Here is a 15,737-nt window from a genome sequence, read left to right on the forward strand (position 1 = left end):
AGTCCTAGCAAAATCAACGACATATGAACCTCGTAAAATGTCCTTGCCAGTGTAAACTACTGCCTCAGAAAAGTAGTGTATTTCGTGACATCTAATCTTACCAGCTACAGATTTGAATTTCGCTCTTTAATAATCAACTATTGAAATATAAACTAGAGGATGATAAGGTTACATTTGAATGTCATCATAAAACCTCTCTGAAAGCTCCTAGGGTTACCCTCATTAAATCATTATCCACCAAAATGCTTGTTACTCCCATTTTTTAGACCGTGCAAACATTCATATAATTCGTCACTAAAGAAAAGTATCGAGTTGGAGGGCACCCCAATTCGTCTATGGATTCTACGGGACTGCTCTGTCATATGAGTCAACCTGGAGGAAAGCTCATGCGGAATAAACATGTCCGCATGAGCTAGCATGTCCATAGCAATTGCCTTTTCCTTTGGCGCAGATATTATGACATTTACACGTGCATAAACCTTGGGCATCTCGCGTGTACCTATGGCTGAGGCAGTTGCAGCATACTGAGGAGGCATTTTGGACCGACTACTCAAATCAATTAGTCCTCCTGTAATTTCATCTTTGATTTAGAAGTAATAGACACAATTAAGAATAAGACTAATCGAGGATACAGAGATTGAAGTAAAACAGTTCACATCATCACCTCTAGTGTAATTAAATACTCGTATTGGCGGAGGAACGAGCATATGGTATCATCAAGCCAGAAATTGAGCGAGCATATGGTATCGTCTGTATAGTGGTGATACAGACGAAAATTATCTGCGAAAGGATATCCTGGGCTCAGTATCATTCTAGGCCATGTCAATAGCAGCAGAGCATCATCTGATAACTTGATCTGAAAGTGCTCGACCTTCAAACTAGTTGTTCTAGGATGAATGCTTGTCTTGTTGGTGGCTATAGACGAGTACTTGAGATGTGGAGATATCCGTTTGAGAGGAGATATCATTATGCTAAGTTCACCAGATAGATCAACACTAATAGCATTGCTTCGATATCTGCATAATGGAATAGTCGAGTGTAGATATGTGTCTGCGATGATGATGCATACAAAATTCAGTAAAGTATTTGTGAGACAGGAAAAGAGATAGAGGTAATGAAGTTGAGAGTAATTAAGTGGTATCGAAGAGCAAGAAGAAGCTTTAAATTTTCATGGGTCGAAACTGCAGGGAGTGTGTTTGAATGAGAATGTAGATCTAATAGGTATAAATAGAGGGAGTTTCTGTGGCAGGTAGAGTGAGTTTGGAGCATTGGAAATTTAGAAAGAGAGAGCAAAGAGTGAAAGAGGAACACACCATGTGAAAAATAATTCATGTATTGTATGAAAATTAAACTTTTTTTGACACCTAAAGTTGTCTATGGTTTTAGGGAAATGATTCCTTATGTGAGGTCTATGTTAAGCTCGATGATCAATCAATCATACTTTTCTAAAAGATAAAGAGACACTTCCTTATGGAGTCTTGTATCTCCATTGTTGTCTAGTGGGAAGAAAGGACCCTTCCACTAAATGAATGCATCTGAATTACTTAGATAAAAAAAAAATCGCAAGAAGAGAAGAAAATAAATGCCACTAGACAGGATTTATGCAGAAATAATTAACTATCACAGACTCAAAAGAAATATACCAAGACAAATTGAAACAATTAAAGAAAATGGGTACCTACTAGACAGATTGTTTTGTTACGAAAGTTGAAGAATCAAGATGAAATGCATGTAAAGCTTAAAAAGAGAACAATAAGCTCCCCCCACTTTGATATATCATGCCTTCGCATTCACTTTTTCTCAAGTACACTTTGCTTTTGTTACTTTATTTTGTTTCCTTTTGTTAAAGCTGTGAAAGAAAAATGTGCTCCCAAATGAATATTTGTACAAGTTAATTAAGGCTATAGAGTATACGTGAAGACTAAAGAGTGTAGACCTGATTCCCCAAGCAAAAAAAAATTAAATTTCCCTGACAAGGAAGATTAGTTATACAGTCATAGACCCGTATTGGAATAGTTAGATGACGGCAATCGTTTCTAATTGTTCTGTTTACTTGCTGGAATAAACATCAATACAAAATGGGTTTGAACACAAAGTTATGGCCTTGACTGTTATATATAATGATGGATTGCCACTGAAGTGCATGATATAGCCGCTTATACTTTTAATGGCCATGATTCCTTTCTTTTTTACATTTTCCGTCAGTATGAGTATGATGCTGAAGAGATTCAGCCGGTTTGCCTAGATGTCCGCAACACTTATCTGCCATCCGAACTTGCACCTCCCATTGAATTGCTTCCTCCACTCTCCGAAGTCCTACACTTTGCCAAGCCAAGACCCTTAAGGAGACTTCGTTTTTAGCTTGAGAATGCCTATCTGAGCTACTGCTGGAGTTATCTACATGTACAGTGGTTGTCAAGTAGATCCAAGGCTTCCTCTGAATACTCGTGTGTTACCAAACAAAATTGTCAAAAATACACAAAGTTTTTGCGGTTATTTTTATTTTGTAAGAAAATGATCACATTTTAAATTTAACCTTTTGATAGTGACAAACCAAACATAATTCTAGGAAGCACCTGATAGTCGCACTTAACACAAAAATGGCAAACCTTGATTACAATCCAAATAGTCTTCAAAAAGTTATTTGCACCACCTTCCTATAACCATAAAGTGATAAAGAGCAATACTTGCACCTTTTCTGAAAGAGAGGCACCGCCACCAACATCAACGGTTTCTTCCCGGAACGTAACTCTTTTCTTTATGCTGATATATATAAATGGTAAAGTGAGGCCCAAGCCCATATTTAAACTAAAAATACTGTCTACTTGTTTGTTTGTTTTTCTACGTACTCAAGTCTCGAAGAAAAAGTTATGAAAATTTAGTTAGTGCTTCGTATGCGACATAGGCCTCGCGATGATATTGTCATACCTGGTTAATTCGTGTTATTCTTAATGTCCACATAGTGGTTTGAACATGCGCTAATCTTTAATATGTTAATGTTCAAATATTTTCTTTTGATATTCAGGGCAAGATCTTAAAACCTAAATTTGTATATCTTTTAGATTGCGAAAATATATGTGCTTCCCATATTTTTAGAGGTTTGCATATCTCTAGTTATTTTAATAGTAGAATACATGAAGTGTGCTAGCTAATATCAATTGTCAACTATGAGTGATTTGGATTTATGGGTTAGAACGTAATTGGTAGTTGTTAAATTCATAAATATATATTCATCGCTTATCTAAAGAATTTTCGTAATTGGTAATACCTTTTTCTTCACTCAAGACTTAGTAACTCATCACTTGGTAATATATTCAAACTAACTCATCTCTTGACATACTCAAGTGATTGTGCGGGAAGCCAACTCGTTAAAAGATATGAGTAATCTTATTAGGTGAAACATCTTGTTGCCTTTGTGTAAGTTATTTTTTAGGATCAAGAAGCTTTTAGTAGCACCGCTGCGGGAAACTAAATCGTATTCTTATTTTAGTTTTTTGATTAATTGATTTGATTAAGAGTTAACGTTGTAGTATTTATAATAGACCTAACTTGTTTATTAAATGTTCTTTCTCTTCTGATGTAAAGCCATGCAATTTAGTTTTAGGATTGACTAGTACAGATCTAGTATATCAAGATCTGTGGATAGAACTGTTTACTAATCAACGTTAACAGACTCCGTTCTGTATATATATTGATCAATAGTCGAATGCGGTTACTTTGAAGATTTAAGACTTGAAAAAAATTCGTTTTTTGGTTTTTGGTCTTTGTATTTCTTTTTGGACACTTGATTCTCGGGATCCAACAAGCAGTTTATTGCGATTGACTTAAGACTTTTTATAAATATATAACAAACCTTCTACTTGTTTCTCATCCAATGATATCTTGGATAGAGCTTGATCACTGAGATAGATAATTTCGATAATATTTTCTTGATTTGATCTTTGAACCAAAGAGTTTATATTGAATAAACAGAAGATCATTTACTCTACTTTTTATCTGATCTAAAGACTAATTTTGGAAATTAATAAGTGAGTCTACTCAAACAAACTAAGTCCTTTGATGTTTCCCGTTATGATCCAACAGAAGTAAGAGCGGAAGTATTCACAACATGTGAAACGACTCAAGATAATGCAGTTTGTCTTGGGATTCACGTGCTAGACTAGATTATTTGCAGGCGCAGGAATGCTGGAGGAACTGAGTAACCAGATGTAGTCTACTTGGTCCCAACCACACGAAGTTGCAGTAGTTAATTTGTATAGTGGTTTAATTCCGAGAGTATTCAAATCTGGACTAGGCCTCGTGGTTTTTCTTCCTCGTAAACAAAATATTGTGTGTCATGCCATTTATTAATTTTCCGCATCATAACTATTCTTATAGTTATAATTGACTAATTGCAGTCTCATGGTTAGTTCAGTCACAAACTTAGACTATAGTTAGGTCAGTCACAAACTTAGACTATATACCAAGTTACACCTTACTGAAGTAATTCTTTGGCCATTATATATCGTTTTGGTAGAACTACATAAGGTGTGTCTGTATAGTTTGATACAAAATATTTGTAGTGTAGGTGGTATCCTCGTTATTTCAAAAATAAAAAGATTATTTTCTTATAATCGTTCAAGATCTTTGATGCTCATTTTTTTAAATATTTTGGCTTCTTTTTCGACTTCTTCAAAACGAGCGGTAATTGACTAAGTATTCTGTCTGCTACTTTTTTTCTTTCCTTAATATTTGTTTCGGTTTAAATAATAAGATGTGAATGAATTAGATTGTTCAGTATTAAAATGTCGAGTAACTATGATATCCCCTAATTTATAAATTCTAACAATTAAAATTGATTTTTGGTATGTTATTTTTTAGTATAATGTTGAATGAACAAAATATAATATAACATAGAAAAATGGGTTGACTTTGAAATAGTATATCAAGTTTAACTTACATATTATTGTATTTTAATTAAATATTTCTTGTTTTTCTTAAATATGCTTGTGTGTATGAGTACGGTGTATATGTGATACATGTGATGTTTTTGATAAAGTAGTATATGTGATTCATATGGTATTTAAAAATGTAAATTTTTGCATGTATCTTATATTTAATCGGATACAAAATGAAGCTTAATGAAAATAGAAATTAGACTAAAATTTCCAAAGCAAACATACAAAGAATCAGTCTACGGAAGGGCCAGAAAAGGGGAAACGCCTGATGCTGGTGTAATGCTTAGCCGCCCAGTTTCCCGTGAGGAAATGTGACCTCTCTTGATGATGGAGCTAGTGGTGTGTACAAGGATAATGCTTCCGCTGTAGCGCAAGACCCAATGGATGGCGGTAGAATGACAGTGGTGCTGATGTGCTAGGAAATGGTGATGTTGGTACTCCTAGAGGGGCCCGACGGGAAACCCATGATCATACTCTACCCCATCGGGCAAACCATGGGGTCCCATCGAGTGAGATGGGAAAGGGATAATGGAATCAGACAACTATTACAAGATTAAATTAGTTTGAGATTAGCAGTTGATACATGTATATCTTTCTCTCTCCGGGAATTAGTGATCATCAAGAAGGATTGAGGATATAATTGTAATTTAAGGAAGGAATACTGATTATTAGTCGGTATTCTTAGATAAGAAATATTCCTAGAGAAGATAATATTCGTAGATAAGGAAATATACCTAAAAAAGGAATATTTTCTAGATAAGGTAATATTCCTAGATAAGAAAATATACCTAGACAAGGAATTCTTTCTACAAAAAGAATTATTCCTAGATAAAGAAATATACCTAGAAAAGGTATTATTCTTAGATAAGGAAATAGATTCCTAAGAGGTTTTGGAAACCTTAAAAGCTATAAATAGAGATGTTTAGCTCATAGCTAAGACATCTAGAGTGTGGTTTGTGATACAGACTCACCTAGATCAAAGAAATGAGGTTTGTGAGACAAATCACCTAGAGATAACTTTGTGAGGCAATTAATTATTGTAAAAGCAAGCTTAGCAAATAGTTTTAAGGTTATTTACCTAGAGAGATTGTGAGCATAACAAAGAGAGAATTGTAACAGTTTTCTTGTTCATAATCTAGAGAAGATAATTTCATCGAACCTGGTTTCTAGTGTGTTTTGTTTTCTAGTTTTCGTCTATTATTATTCTAAATTCCGCCTCTATAATAATAGTCACCAGGGTACAAAAATCAATACGTATCAGCAGGTGCCACTGTAGTACAGTGGTAAAGTCACTGGGTGATGATACCAGTGACCTGAGTTCGAAATTCGCCAGTATCAAATTCTTTACCGATCAAAACAAAAAGTTAGTTTGAGATTATCATCTTTAATAACAAAACAAGTTCGGTCCTGCTATCTTACATACCAGTATGCAAGATAAACACAAAACTTTTGTTTACTTCTTATCGAGTTCTTAATTTTTGTATGGGTCGGATACAACTTTGATTGATTTTTGTTTTTACTCTAATCAATATGAGTGCATGAACAGAACTACCCTTTGAAATTTAGAGATTTGTTTGTCTTTTCCCCACATGGAAATTCTCTCAATCAAAAACAAACCTTTTATAGAGTTCGCATGTGTGAAAATGTGCGATTGCAACAACTAGCCCATTGTCTAAGTCCTCTCCCTCGCACAAAAGTGCTAATGATCCAAGGGCCACTCTAATATCAAAAAATTCAATACTTATGGAAAGGTATCATCTTTAGTTTTCCCTATGTGGGATTAAAGGTTCATTCACAAATAGTGAAAATGAGCTAGTGTCCTTAGTGGCCAATAGATCCTAGGTTCCAATCCCACCAAGACCAAAATACCAAACTATTGTATAAATTCATTTTCTCTAACAAAATGACAAGGTAGTTGTTGCTCTAAACAGAACAATCCAACCAACTGGCTCTGGCAAAATATCAGAATTCGACTTTTATAAGGTTTCATTATCCATGCCTAGATTCTCATTCTGAATACCAGTTCTCATTTCTTCATTTTTATTTCAAGCCACAACCTTCAGGTGAATTCTGAAATCAGCACCTTGGCTTTTATTATCAGATGAGGTTTCCACCATTAACTAACAAGAACTTGTATCTGCGGCATTATCTGGTAACGATGATGAATCAGGAACAGTTTCTTTCCTCTGCTTTTCCTTCTTCTGCTTTTTGCTTTGAGCTTGTTTATTTGTAGCTCGGTCCGCTAGGGATACAATCTTAGAGACTGTAAATCCTGGCACTTCAAAATGGTTTGATCTTTGTGGAATGAGTGAGTTTCGTAATGTTACATCAATGCCATCATAAGTCCAAACACCTAGGCAGGCTTCCCCTTTTAGTCCCACAGCAAACCAACCAACGCCAGAAGCCGAAACGTCTATAGAGCTTACATCCCAACTGTTTCCAGAGACATGAAATTCCCTTCTCACCCAATTTCCAAGTTCCTGGACTCTTTCCTCATTAGTAGGTGGCTACAAAAATAAATGAATAACAAGGTTTGGATTAAACAATCCTCTAACATTGATTATTACGAGAAACTTTCGGTGATTTTAAAGACAAAATGATACCTGTAACTGACGACCAAAATGGTGTTCGAGCATAGTCTCAACATTCTATGTTTTTCCCATATGCAAAGGAAGGTAAGGAGAAGCCCATACTGTAACCTAAACTGTATCGACAGATGTTTCCTCTACATCCAGTCTCATTAGGCCAGCAATATGAACAGTATAACCAGCCTGCCAATTTGTCATAATCATATCAACATCACAATATCAAGATATTAAAAGGACCATGTGTGACGGTTTACACCGACCCTAATCATCTCATTCACCTTTCTGCCTATAAACTCGTAACATGCAACACCAATATGATAACCTTCTTAATTCTTGTCAGGGCTATCACTAACAGAAAGAAACTCGGGGGTGCTGAACTACATAAAGAGTCTGAAAAGTGTTGAGTAAGTTCATTATATCCCACAATAATATCCTCGACATATGCTTTTCTTTCTCTAATCTAACATAATACTCAAAACATTTAAAACAGACACGAGAGCAAAAAGGTCGTACTCGAGTAGATAAAGGTAGGACAACAAACTTCAAGGCACTCAAAGTTGGCGTAACTGTTGCCTAGACTAGATAAATGTTCTTCACTTAGTTTCAACAATAAAATTACATTCCGTTGAATGAATAAAGATTGGAAATTCTGTTCTACAGTTATTGCTGAGCAGTAACGAAGCGTGCTATAAACTCCCTGAGGTATATCACTAACTAAATTATAAATCTTTCAAGACAACAAACTACAATTTCAGTAAACTAATGTTGGATTTACAAGTCTAGTGCAGTATATGTACAAAGTATCATACTCTTTTAAGCAAAATTGCATAACTCAACATCTCGAATGTATATAATAAACTACTTACCTTGATTCTGGAAGTTCTTGGTTTCAACTCCTAGCTTATTTGAACCAATTTCTGTTCTCCCCTCGTCAATCTTGTCGTAAGCTGGTGAGGATGCAAAAGTCCTGGAGTATCAAACAATTTCGCTTGACCAGGAAGAACACCCTCGACCCTAATAATCCCCAAAGTAGTCCCAGGCACAGGAGCTTCAGTTAATTCATTAACTTCCCCTCCACTAGTATGTTTACCTATCGAACGTTGATTTCCCTGCATTCTGAGCTCCAACAGCCCAAACATTTCCTCTAGTTCCAGCCAACTTACAAACATCATCTACAAGATGTTTCAAACCCCAACCTCTAACTGCACTAACCAAATGAACGCTGGTAACCTTATTAGATCCTCCTTCACGCGCGCGCGTACGAATCCAATGCTCCAACCTCGTAGGCGATAAACTCGGTGGAAGCAAATCAATTTTCGTCACTACAAGAAAAACTCTAGGTACATTCCCTGATTTCCCTTGTTTCCAATCTACTGAATTCTCATCAATAGTATCCGAAACCAATTTTGCAACCTTCCTAGGGAATGACCCGTCGAAATCAGCAGCATCAACAACCATTAAAACAACTAACCGTGCCCCGCTTGTCGATACCAATTTCCTTCCAATTGTATGATCAAAATCAAAATCCGGTAACAAATTCTCCACCGTAACATCTTTCACTCTCCCGTAATAACGTAATGAGTGACATGTAGCACACACCACGGGCTTCGAACCAAAATTTCTCCCCTTTGGAAGTCCTAATTTTTGTTGCTCAGGCTCATTGGGTTCATCAAGTGACATCTAGCACACACAACTTACAAACTCACACTCCTGGAATTCCAGCATATAAAATTTTCCATAAATGCATCAGTCACTCGAATAGAAATTGAACATGTAGACATAGAAGAAAAATGTACAAATCCACTTTTAAGAAAAAAAATGCTTCTGCGCATATACCTTTGCTTCCGAGATCCACAATAGATCACAATTGTGCTCTTAATGGGTTTCTTTTCCGTAACGGATGAATACTCAGATCGAACGTCCATATTTTTGGCTATCAGAGATTTACTTCTGGAGGATTTTTTCCCCGTAACGCATGAACTATTGATGGAGAGAAACTGTATTTTTAGTAACTGGAATCAATGGGGGACTGAATAGAAGATTATAACGTACGAAAATTGAATGCAGAATAGATCAGGGTCGTTAGAATGGAAGCTTGAAAGAAGGGTTCATTCTCAGCCACGATTTATATTTGCATTTTGAGACCAATGGAAAAAAATCAAATTCAGAACCGTCGGATGGTCGAAAAACCATTTGATTTTGTAAGACAGATAGTAACTGGAATCAATGGGGGACCGAATAGAAGATTATAACGTACGAAAATTGAATGCAGAATAGATCAGGGTCGTTATAATGGAAGCTTGAAAGAAGGGTTCATTCTCAGCCACGATTTATATTTGCACTTTGAGACCAATGGAAAAAAATCAAATTCAGAACCGTCCGATGGTCAAAAAACCATTTGATTTTGTAAGATAGATAGTAACTGGAATCAATGGGTGACTGAATAGAAGATTATAACGTACGAAAATTGAATGCAAAATAGATCAGGGTCGTTAGATGGAAGCTTGAAAGAAGGGTTAATTCTAAGCCACGATTTATATTTGCACTTTGAGACCAATAGAAGCCATCGATTGCCTTAAAAATCAAATTCAGAACCGTCGGATGGTCAAAAAACCATTTGATTTTGTAAGATAGATTGTCAGCCACGATTTGTATTTGCACTTTGAGACCAATGGAAGCCATCGATTGCCTTAAAAATCAAATTCAGAACCGTCGGATGGTCAAAAAACCATTTGATTTTGTAAGATAGACTCAGACACGATTTATATTTGCACTTTGAGACCAATGAAAGCCATCGATTTCCTTAAAAATCAAATTCAGAACCGTCGGATGGTCAAAAAACCATTTGATTTTGTAAGATAGATTCTCAGCCACGATTTATATATAGATTCTCAGCCACGATTTATATTTGCACTTTGAGACCAATGGAAGCCATCGATTGCCTTAAAAATCAAATTCAGAACCGTCGGATGGTCAAAAAACCATTTGATTTTGTAAGATAGATTCTCTGTCACGATTTATATTTGCACTTTGAGACCAATGGAAGCCATCGGTTGCCTAAAAAATCAAATTCAGAACCGTCGGATGGTCAAAAAACCATTTGATTTTGTAAGATAGATTAATTCAATTGAACCTCCAAGAAAGTTGAGTTAACACTTCCACGCATCAATCATGTTCTAGTTCGTTTTCAATATCCATTTAAAATATACTAATTAATCTTTTTATGCATCAATCATACACTAGTTCAATTTCATTATCCATCTAAAATGTATCCCTTAAATAATATTTTTAGAAAAAATAAAAATGAGGATAGTAAAATAATTCTTCCAATTTTAACTCGACAGTAAAACTGATCTAAAAGATAGAGTGTGCAGTGTAGTTATTTCGATCTTCCGGACACGCATTTTTAACCTTGTGGAAGTAGTAAGATTCGGGTTGAAACCAAACCAGGTACCAGTTAACTACAAAAAGGAAGGACATGTGTCAGAATATGGGATTCTTATAATATTTTATATGGAAAGCTTTAGTATTAGGGTTATATTTCGTATGACTTGATTTACAAGCAATTGTTTGTTGAATACAAAGTTACACCAGCACTGTGGGATTTCTAGGTAGATCATTTCATTCAATAATAAAATTTTATTTTATTTTATTTTTCTAGTTCTAAGTTGGTATTAGATCAAGTTCGATCCTGACCTTGCCCACTTTGTTGTTTCTCAACCGGTGGCGGTAGTTTTCAATACTATCGTCTGCCAGATTTTCATCCGCTGTAGTACTATGTGTTTTGTTTTAGGTTCAGGTTTTTTATTTTAGGTTTTCATCCATTTTGGTCAAATCCTAAATCTAACCTCCCGTATTCCAAGTTATCAAATTTTGCTGAAGACGGTAGCGGTATACTCTTTTATTTTGGCTCCTTTTCGGTAGTTTTTATTCGTATATAGATGGTTCTGATACGTTATGTAGATTGGCATGGGGTTCTTGTAATAAATTATGTTTTTCCTATGATGCGTGGTTCTACGTCAGCTTTTTCTAATCCCCGTTTTACAATGTATTTTTTATCGATGGTTCTTAATTACATACTCAATCAACGGTTTTGTGAATTTCGCTATTTTTGGCGGCCTTCCTGATCGGTATTTCTTCTTATGTTTCTTTGGCGTTTATTGACACCGCACTTCGTCGACAGTTTTGGCCAACCCCATATAGTTTTTCAATCCCCATGCGATTAAGGAAAGGTGTTCGAGTATAGGATTGGTTATAGTATTTTATATGGAAAGCTTTAGTATTAGGGTTATATTTAGTATGACTTGATTTACATGCAATTGTCTTCTGAACACCAAGTTATCATCTCATTCAATGATAAAATTGAATTTCATTTTAAATTCCTAGTTTTAAGTACATATATATATTCTTTGAACCTACAACAAAATAGGGGTCCGGATGAGGTTGAAGAAAACCAAAAGCCAAGTTGCAACAGTGCAATATTTGGCTATCGATATGCATTATTTATTAATTTTTAAATAGGAGTAATAGGGTTGAATAATCAAGGAGGTCATTGGTGAAGAAGCATTATTGGTTACATGTGCAAGTCGGATCATTCACAAACTTATCTTGCCATTTAAACCTTCAAGTTTGATTGGGATTGCAATCCAAATTCCAAGCTTTTGTAGTGGATTCTTGTTAGGAGTTGGATTCAACGAATTTTCAATTTCCCCGTCTGGAAATCCTGGTACGGCAAAAGTATAAATTCACATACAAGGTTGTTGTCTTGTCCACTCTAGTGCAAAATTCTAATGACAAAATAGTTGTTGCCCCAAAAAGGAGCTGTACTTGTTCTGACACGCACAAGTCACACGAGTAACAAGATTAGCAAGTCGATCAAATTACCAAGTTTTGAGTAATAGGCAGGAAAATGGGAAAAAAAGAATTTAATCTTTTTGCTTTGGATTTTCAAATGATCTGAGATATAGATTTTCTGGGAATATTTTTATTTTAACTGAATGTCATTTATCATGTGGGAGTGGAGGTTACGATATCTAAATCAAATCTCGGTTATTGAATAATTTTGTGAGTTCAACTAGTTTATCTACTCCTAGCTACGTAAGAGAGATAGGAACACTACAACAACCACGTCCATGAAAGTGCTAACACGATGTTGACCATGATGTCTAAGGATGAGAAAGTTAGTTTTGCTTCTTTTCCCTTGTCTTGGATGATAATCTTTCTTTTTTAATGCTAGATAAAGACAATGATGACAATGGTGATGATGATCAAAGAAAGCCTTGTAATTGATAATGACCCTCGCTGTCGGTACAAACCCCGACTAGTCCATAACATGAAAAATCAAAGCCAAACAAATGGTTTAGCTCGACCAAATTAACAGTGACATTTCTATTTTTGGCTCTGGCGCTGCATCTAATTAGGCGTTGGCAACAATTTAGTTCTGCAATGCTACCACCAGAGTCCAAGAAGTTTCTTCCTAATTAATCTGGAAACCAAATTAAACAAAGAAGCTGGCTTTTCGGAATTCAAACGTGCATCAAAAACCCGATTTTGTACTATCGAATTAAGAATCAGTAAACTACATTTCCTTGTTGCAATAGACAAAAAAGGATGGGTTGACCTTGATGTTAACAAAAATTAATTGATTATAAATTAGAACCTATCATCAAACAGATTTTTAATGAACTAAATTTAGTAGTATACAAATTGGAAAAGTACATTTTACTTGCCATGCATGCACATGAGCCTGCACAAATAATGGATCATGCATCCAATGGGAAACCCCTTAACTCAAAGTCCACACACCGACCATTAAAGGCTCATAAAGTGATTAGTTGTTCACAACTTACACACAATAAAAAAAAGAAAGGGAATTTTGACAATTTTCTCTTTGACTAATTTACCCTTGACTACCAAGCAACACACCAAATAAATCAGCTTCCCGGCGTAACTAAGCTGGAACATGTATGGTCCTAATGACATCTTTTGGCCGGAGCATCCGCCCCTCAAAATATTGGCATCCTAAAGGTAATTTTAAAAGTGTGGCCCGTCCATTCATATCTCTCCTCCTATTACTTTTCCCCCAACTTTAATGCGGATCGTGCTACAGTTTCTACAATGACATCCAAGAGGACATACTTAATTCGATTTATGTGCATCCAAAATGGTGTTTAGTTACATGATTACTTCTATGTTAGTGGATCCGAAGTGTGGTCTATCTGTGGATTGATGCAGGAAACATCACCAGCCATGTGAAGCTCAGGTTCTAAAGGAATGTGAAAAATCAAAGGGGTCATTTCGTCCTTCTTATTATTTCAAGCCTCCTCAACTTATGAATGAGTAAAGATGAAAGAATTAAAAATCGACAATATTAGATAAACAAATTTTATTAATTACCCCTATAAGAAAATTAATCAAACCCAATAATAATAATTAAGAATTTAATTAACAATAACAATCATGATTAAAAACTTAAATTGACATTCCTATTTTTTGTTTGTGAGCAAATCTTTGTATTGCATGATTGAATCAAGTCTTTGCAACTTCAACTGATTCTTGAATCTATTAATGAAATCATCAGCTTTAGCATCAACTTCTTCATCAACTACTCTTCCCTCTTCATCATCATCTGAAAATTCCTTCTTATGATGATCATTCATTGATTGACTCTTCTTTTCTTTCGCAGTCAAATTTAATCTCCTATCTTCTTCTTCTTGACGAGCATCAAACTCTCCAAAATGACCAAGAACATCTGATTTTGCACTCATCAATTTCTTCTTATTCTTCGTAATCGGAGTCTTTGTCACGGACTTTTTCTTCTCAAGAGCTCTATGATCTAGAAAATCATGATCATGTTCATGGAATTGATCTACAGGTTGCTTTTGAAAATTTGGGATGAAATCCTGATAGAGATTAATCGATTTAAGACGTTCTAAGATCGATGGAGCTCTCGCCAACGGCGGAGGTGGCGGTGGTGCTCTAGCTAATGGAGCAGCGGCGGGCGTTGGTCGCTGTTTTTGAGCCGGTGATCTTGGTGATTGTTGCTGTTGAGTGTCATGTTGTTGGACTACTTTCACTTTGCTCTTTTTATTCTCAAGAGCTCTATGATCAAGAAAATCACGATTCTTGGAGTCTTTGGAACTACATAATTTCTCTAACTGAGCAGTTTCCTCTTCATGATGCTCTAAATGATGATTATTTGAATGAAATGGGTTAAAATCATCTGCTTTGTAATGATAAAGATTGATCGACTTCAACCGGTCTAAAATCGACGGAGCTCTAGCCAATGGTTGCCGTTGTGGTTGTTGCTGCTGCGGCGGCGGTTGTTCATAGTGGTTTTGTGATGAGACAAAGCCAGAAGAAACTGGTACCGGATCAGGTTGTTGAAAAGTATGGATCGAAGAAAATGGGTTTAGATCTTCTGTTTTAAAATGGTAAAGATTTATAGATTTGAGTCTTTCGATCACTGTTGATGGTCCTCTAACCAGTTGTGGATGTTGATAATTAGATCCGCCTCTACTTTCTTGTTGTTGTGGTGGCGGCGGCTGAAATCCTCTGCTGTCATGTTGCGGTTGTAGTGGGTGTTGGTGCTGTTGTTTGTGTTTGGATCCAAAACTGGAAGTTACAGCAATGATACCAATGACTAAGTTTAAGGCAAGAAAAAGAAAAGTTGGTGTAAACCAACTTGAGATCGTAGGTATTGTTTCTTCGAGCATCGTATGATTGAACGAATGAATCGGAACAGAAGAAGAAGAAGAGAGCTCAGGAATGAAGATCTGAGGAATGAAAAGAATGGCTTTCTCCTCTAGATTTTGAAGAGATCAGAAAGTTGTAAGAATCATTTTAAGAGGGTAATACGGCCCTGTGATACGGTCCCTTTATGGGTCTCAAATCAAGATCAGAAATGAAGTCCAGTTTTTGAATCATGAGTGTCACGTGGCGTTATCTGAATGGATTTATGGAGCAAGATTCCAAAAGAGAAGGTTTGGTGGAAGGCGTATGGGATACCTTAAAATACCAATAAAAGAGCTGAAATTGTTCGAATTTGTTTAGTGGAGATATCAACGTTTGATGTCTGTTGGAAAATACGCTGCCAAGTTTCGTCACCAAGGGATTTTTTTCTTCTTTATTTTTCATTATTAAACTTCAGGTCCACGAGGAGGACGAGGGTGGAACCTGGCGACATTTCTCTTTTATTCGATGGTAAAGGCTT

The 15,737-nt window shown here is 35.8% G+C and overlaps 1 protein-coding gene, 1 long non-coding RNA gene and 1 pseudogene across 2 annotated transcripts; all 3 read right to left on the reverse strand.

The window, feature by feature from the left end:
• Nucleotides 1-9: 9 nt before the first annotated feature.
• LOC113295408 lies at nt 10-1,202 on the reverse strand. Its single transcript, XR_003332841.1, has 2 exons — nt 665-1,202; nt 10-568 (listed from the first exon to the last, which is right to left on the reverse strand). It is a non-coding gene; the product is annotated as an uncharacterized LOC113295408 (long non-coding RNA).
• A 5,855-nt stretch (nt 1,203-7,057) lies between these two features.
• Nucleotides 7,058-9,205, reverse strand: LOC113294067 (annotated as a pseudogene).
• Nucleotides 9,206-13,901: 4,696 nt separating this feature from the next.
• Nucleotides 13,902-15,455, reverse strand: LOC113295409 (alpha/beta-gliadin clone PW1215-like). Its single transcript, XM_026543751.1, has one exon. It carries the CDS (start codon nt 15,238-15,240, stop codon nt 14,011-14,013), a length of 1,230 nt encoding a protein of 409 aa, XP_026399536.1. The 5' UTR covers nt 15,241-15,455; the 3' UTR covers nt 13,902-14,010.
• Nucleotides 15,456-15,737: the final 282 nt, after the last annotated feature.

Source organism: Papaver somniferum, chromosome 7, assembly GCF_003573695.1.
Source record: "Papaver somniferum cultivar HN1 chromosome 7, ASM357369v1, whole genome shotgun sequence".
Taxonomy (NCBI): domain Eukaryota; kingdom Viridiplantae; phylum Streptophyta; class Magnoliopsida; order Ranunculales; family Papaveraceae; genus Papaver; species Papaver somniferum.

Coding starts and splice junctions, on each gene's coding strand:
- LOC113295409 (XM_026543751.1), bottom strand. CDS start 15,240: ATGCTCGAAGAAACAATACCTACGATCTCAAGTTGGTTTACACCAACT.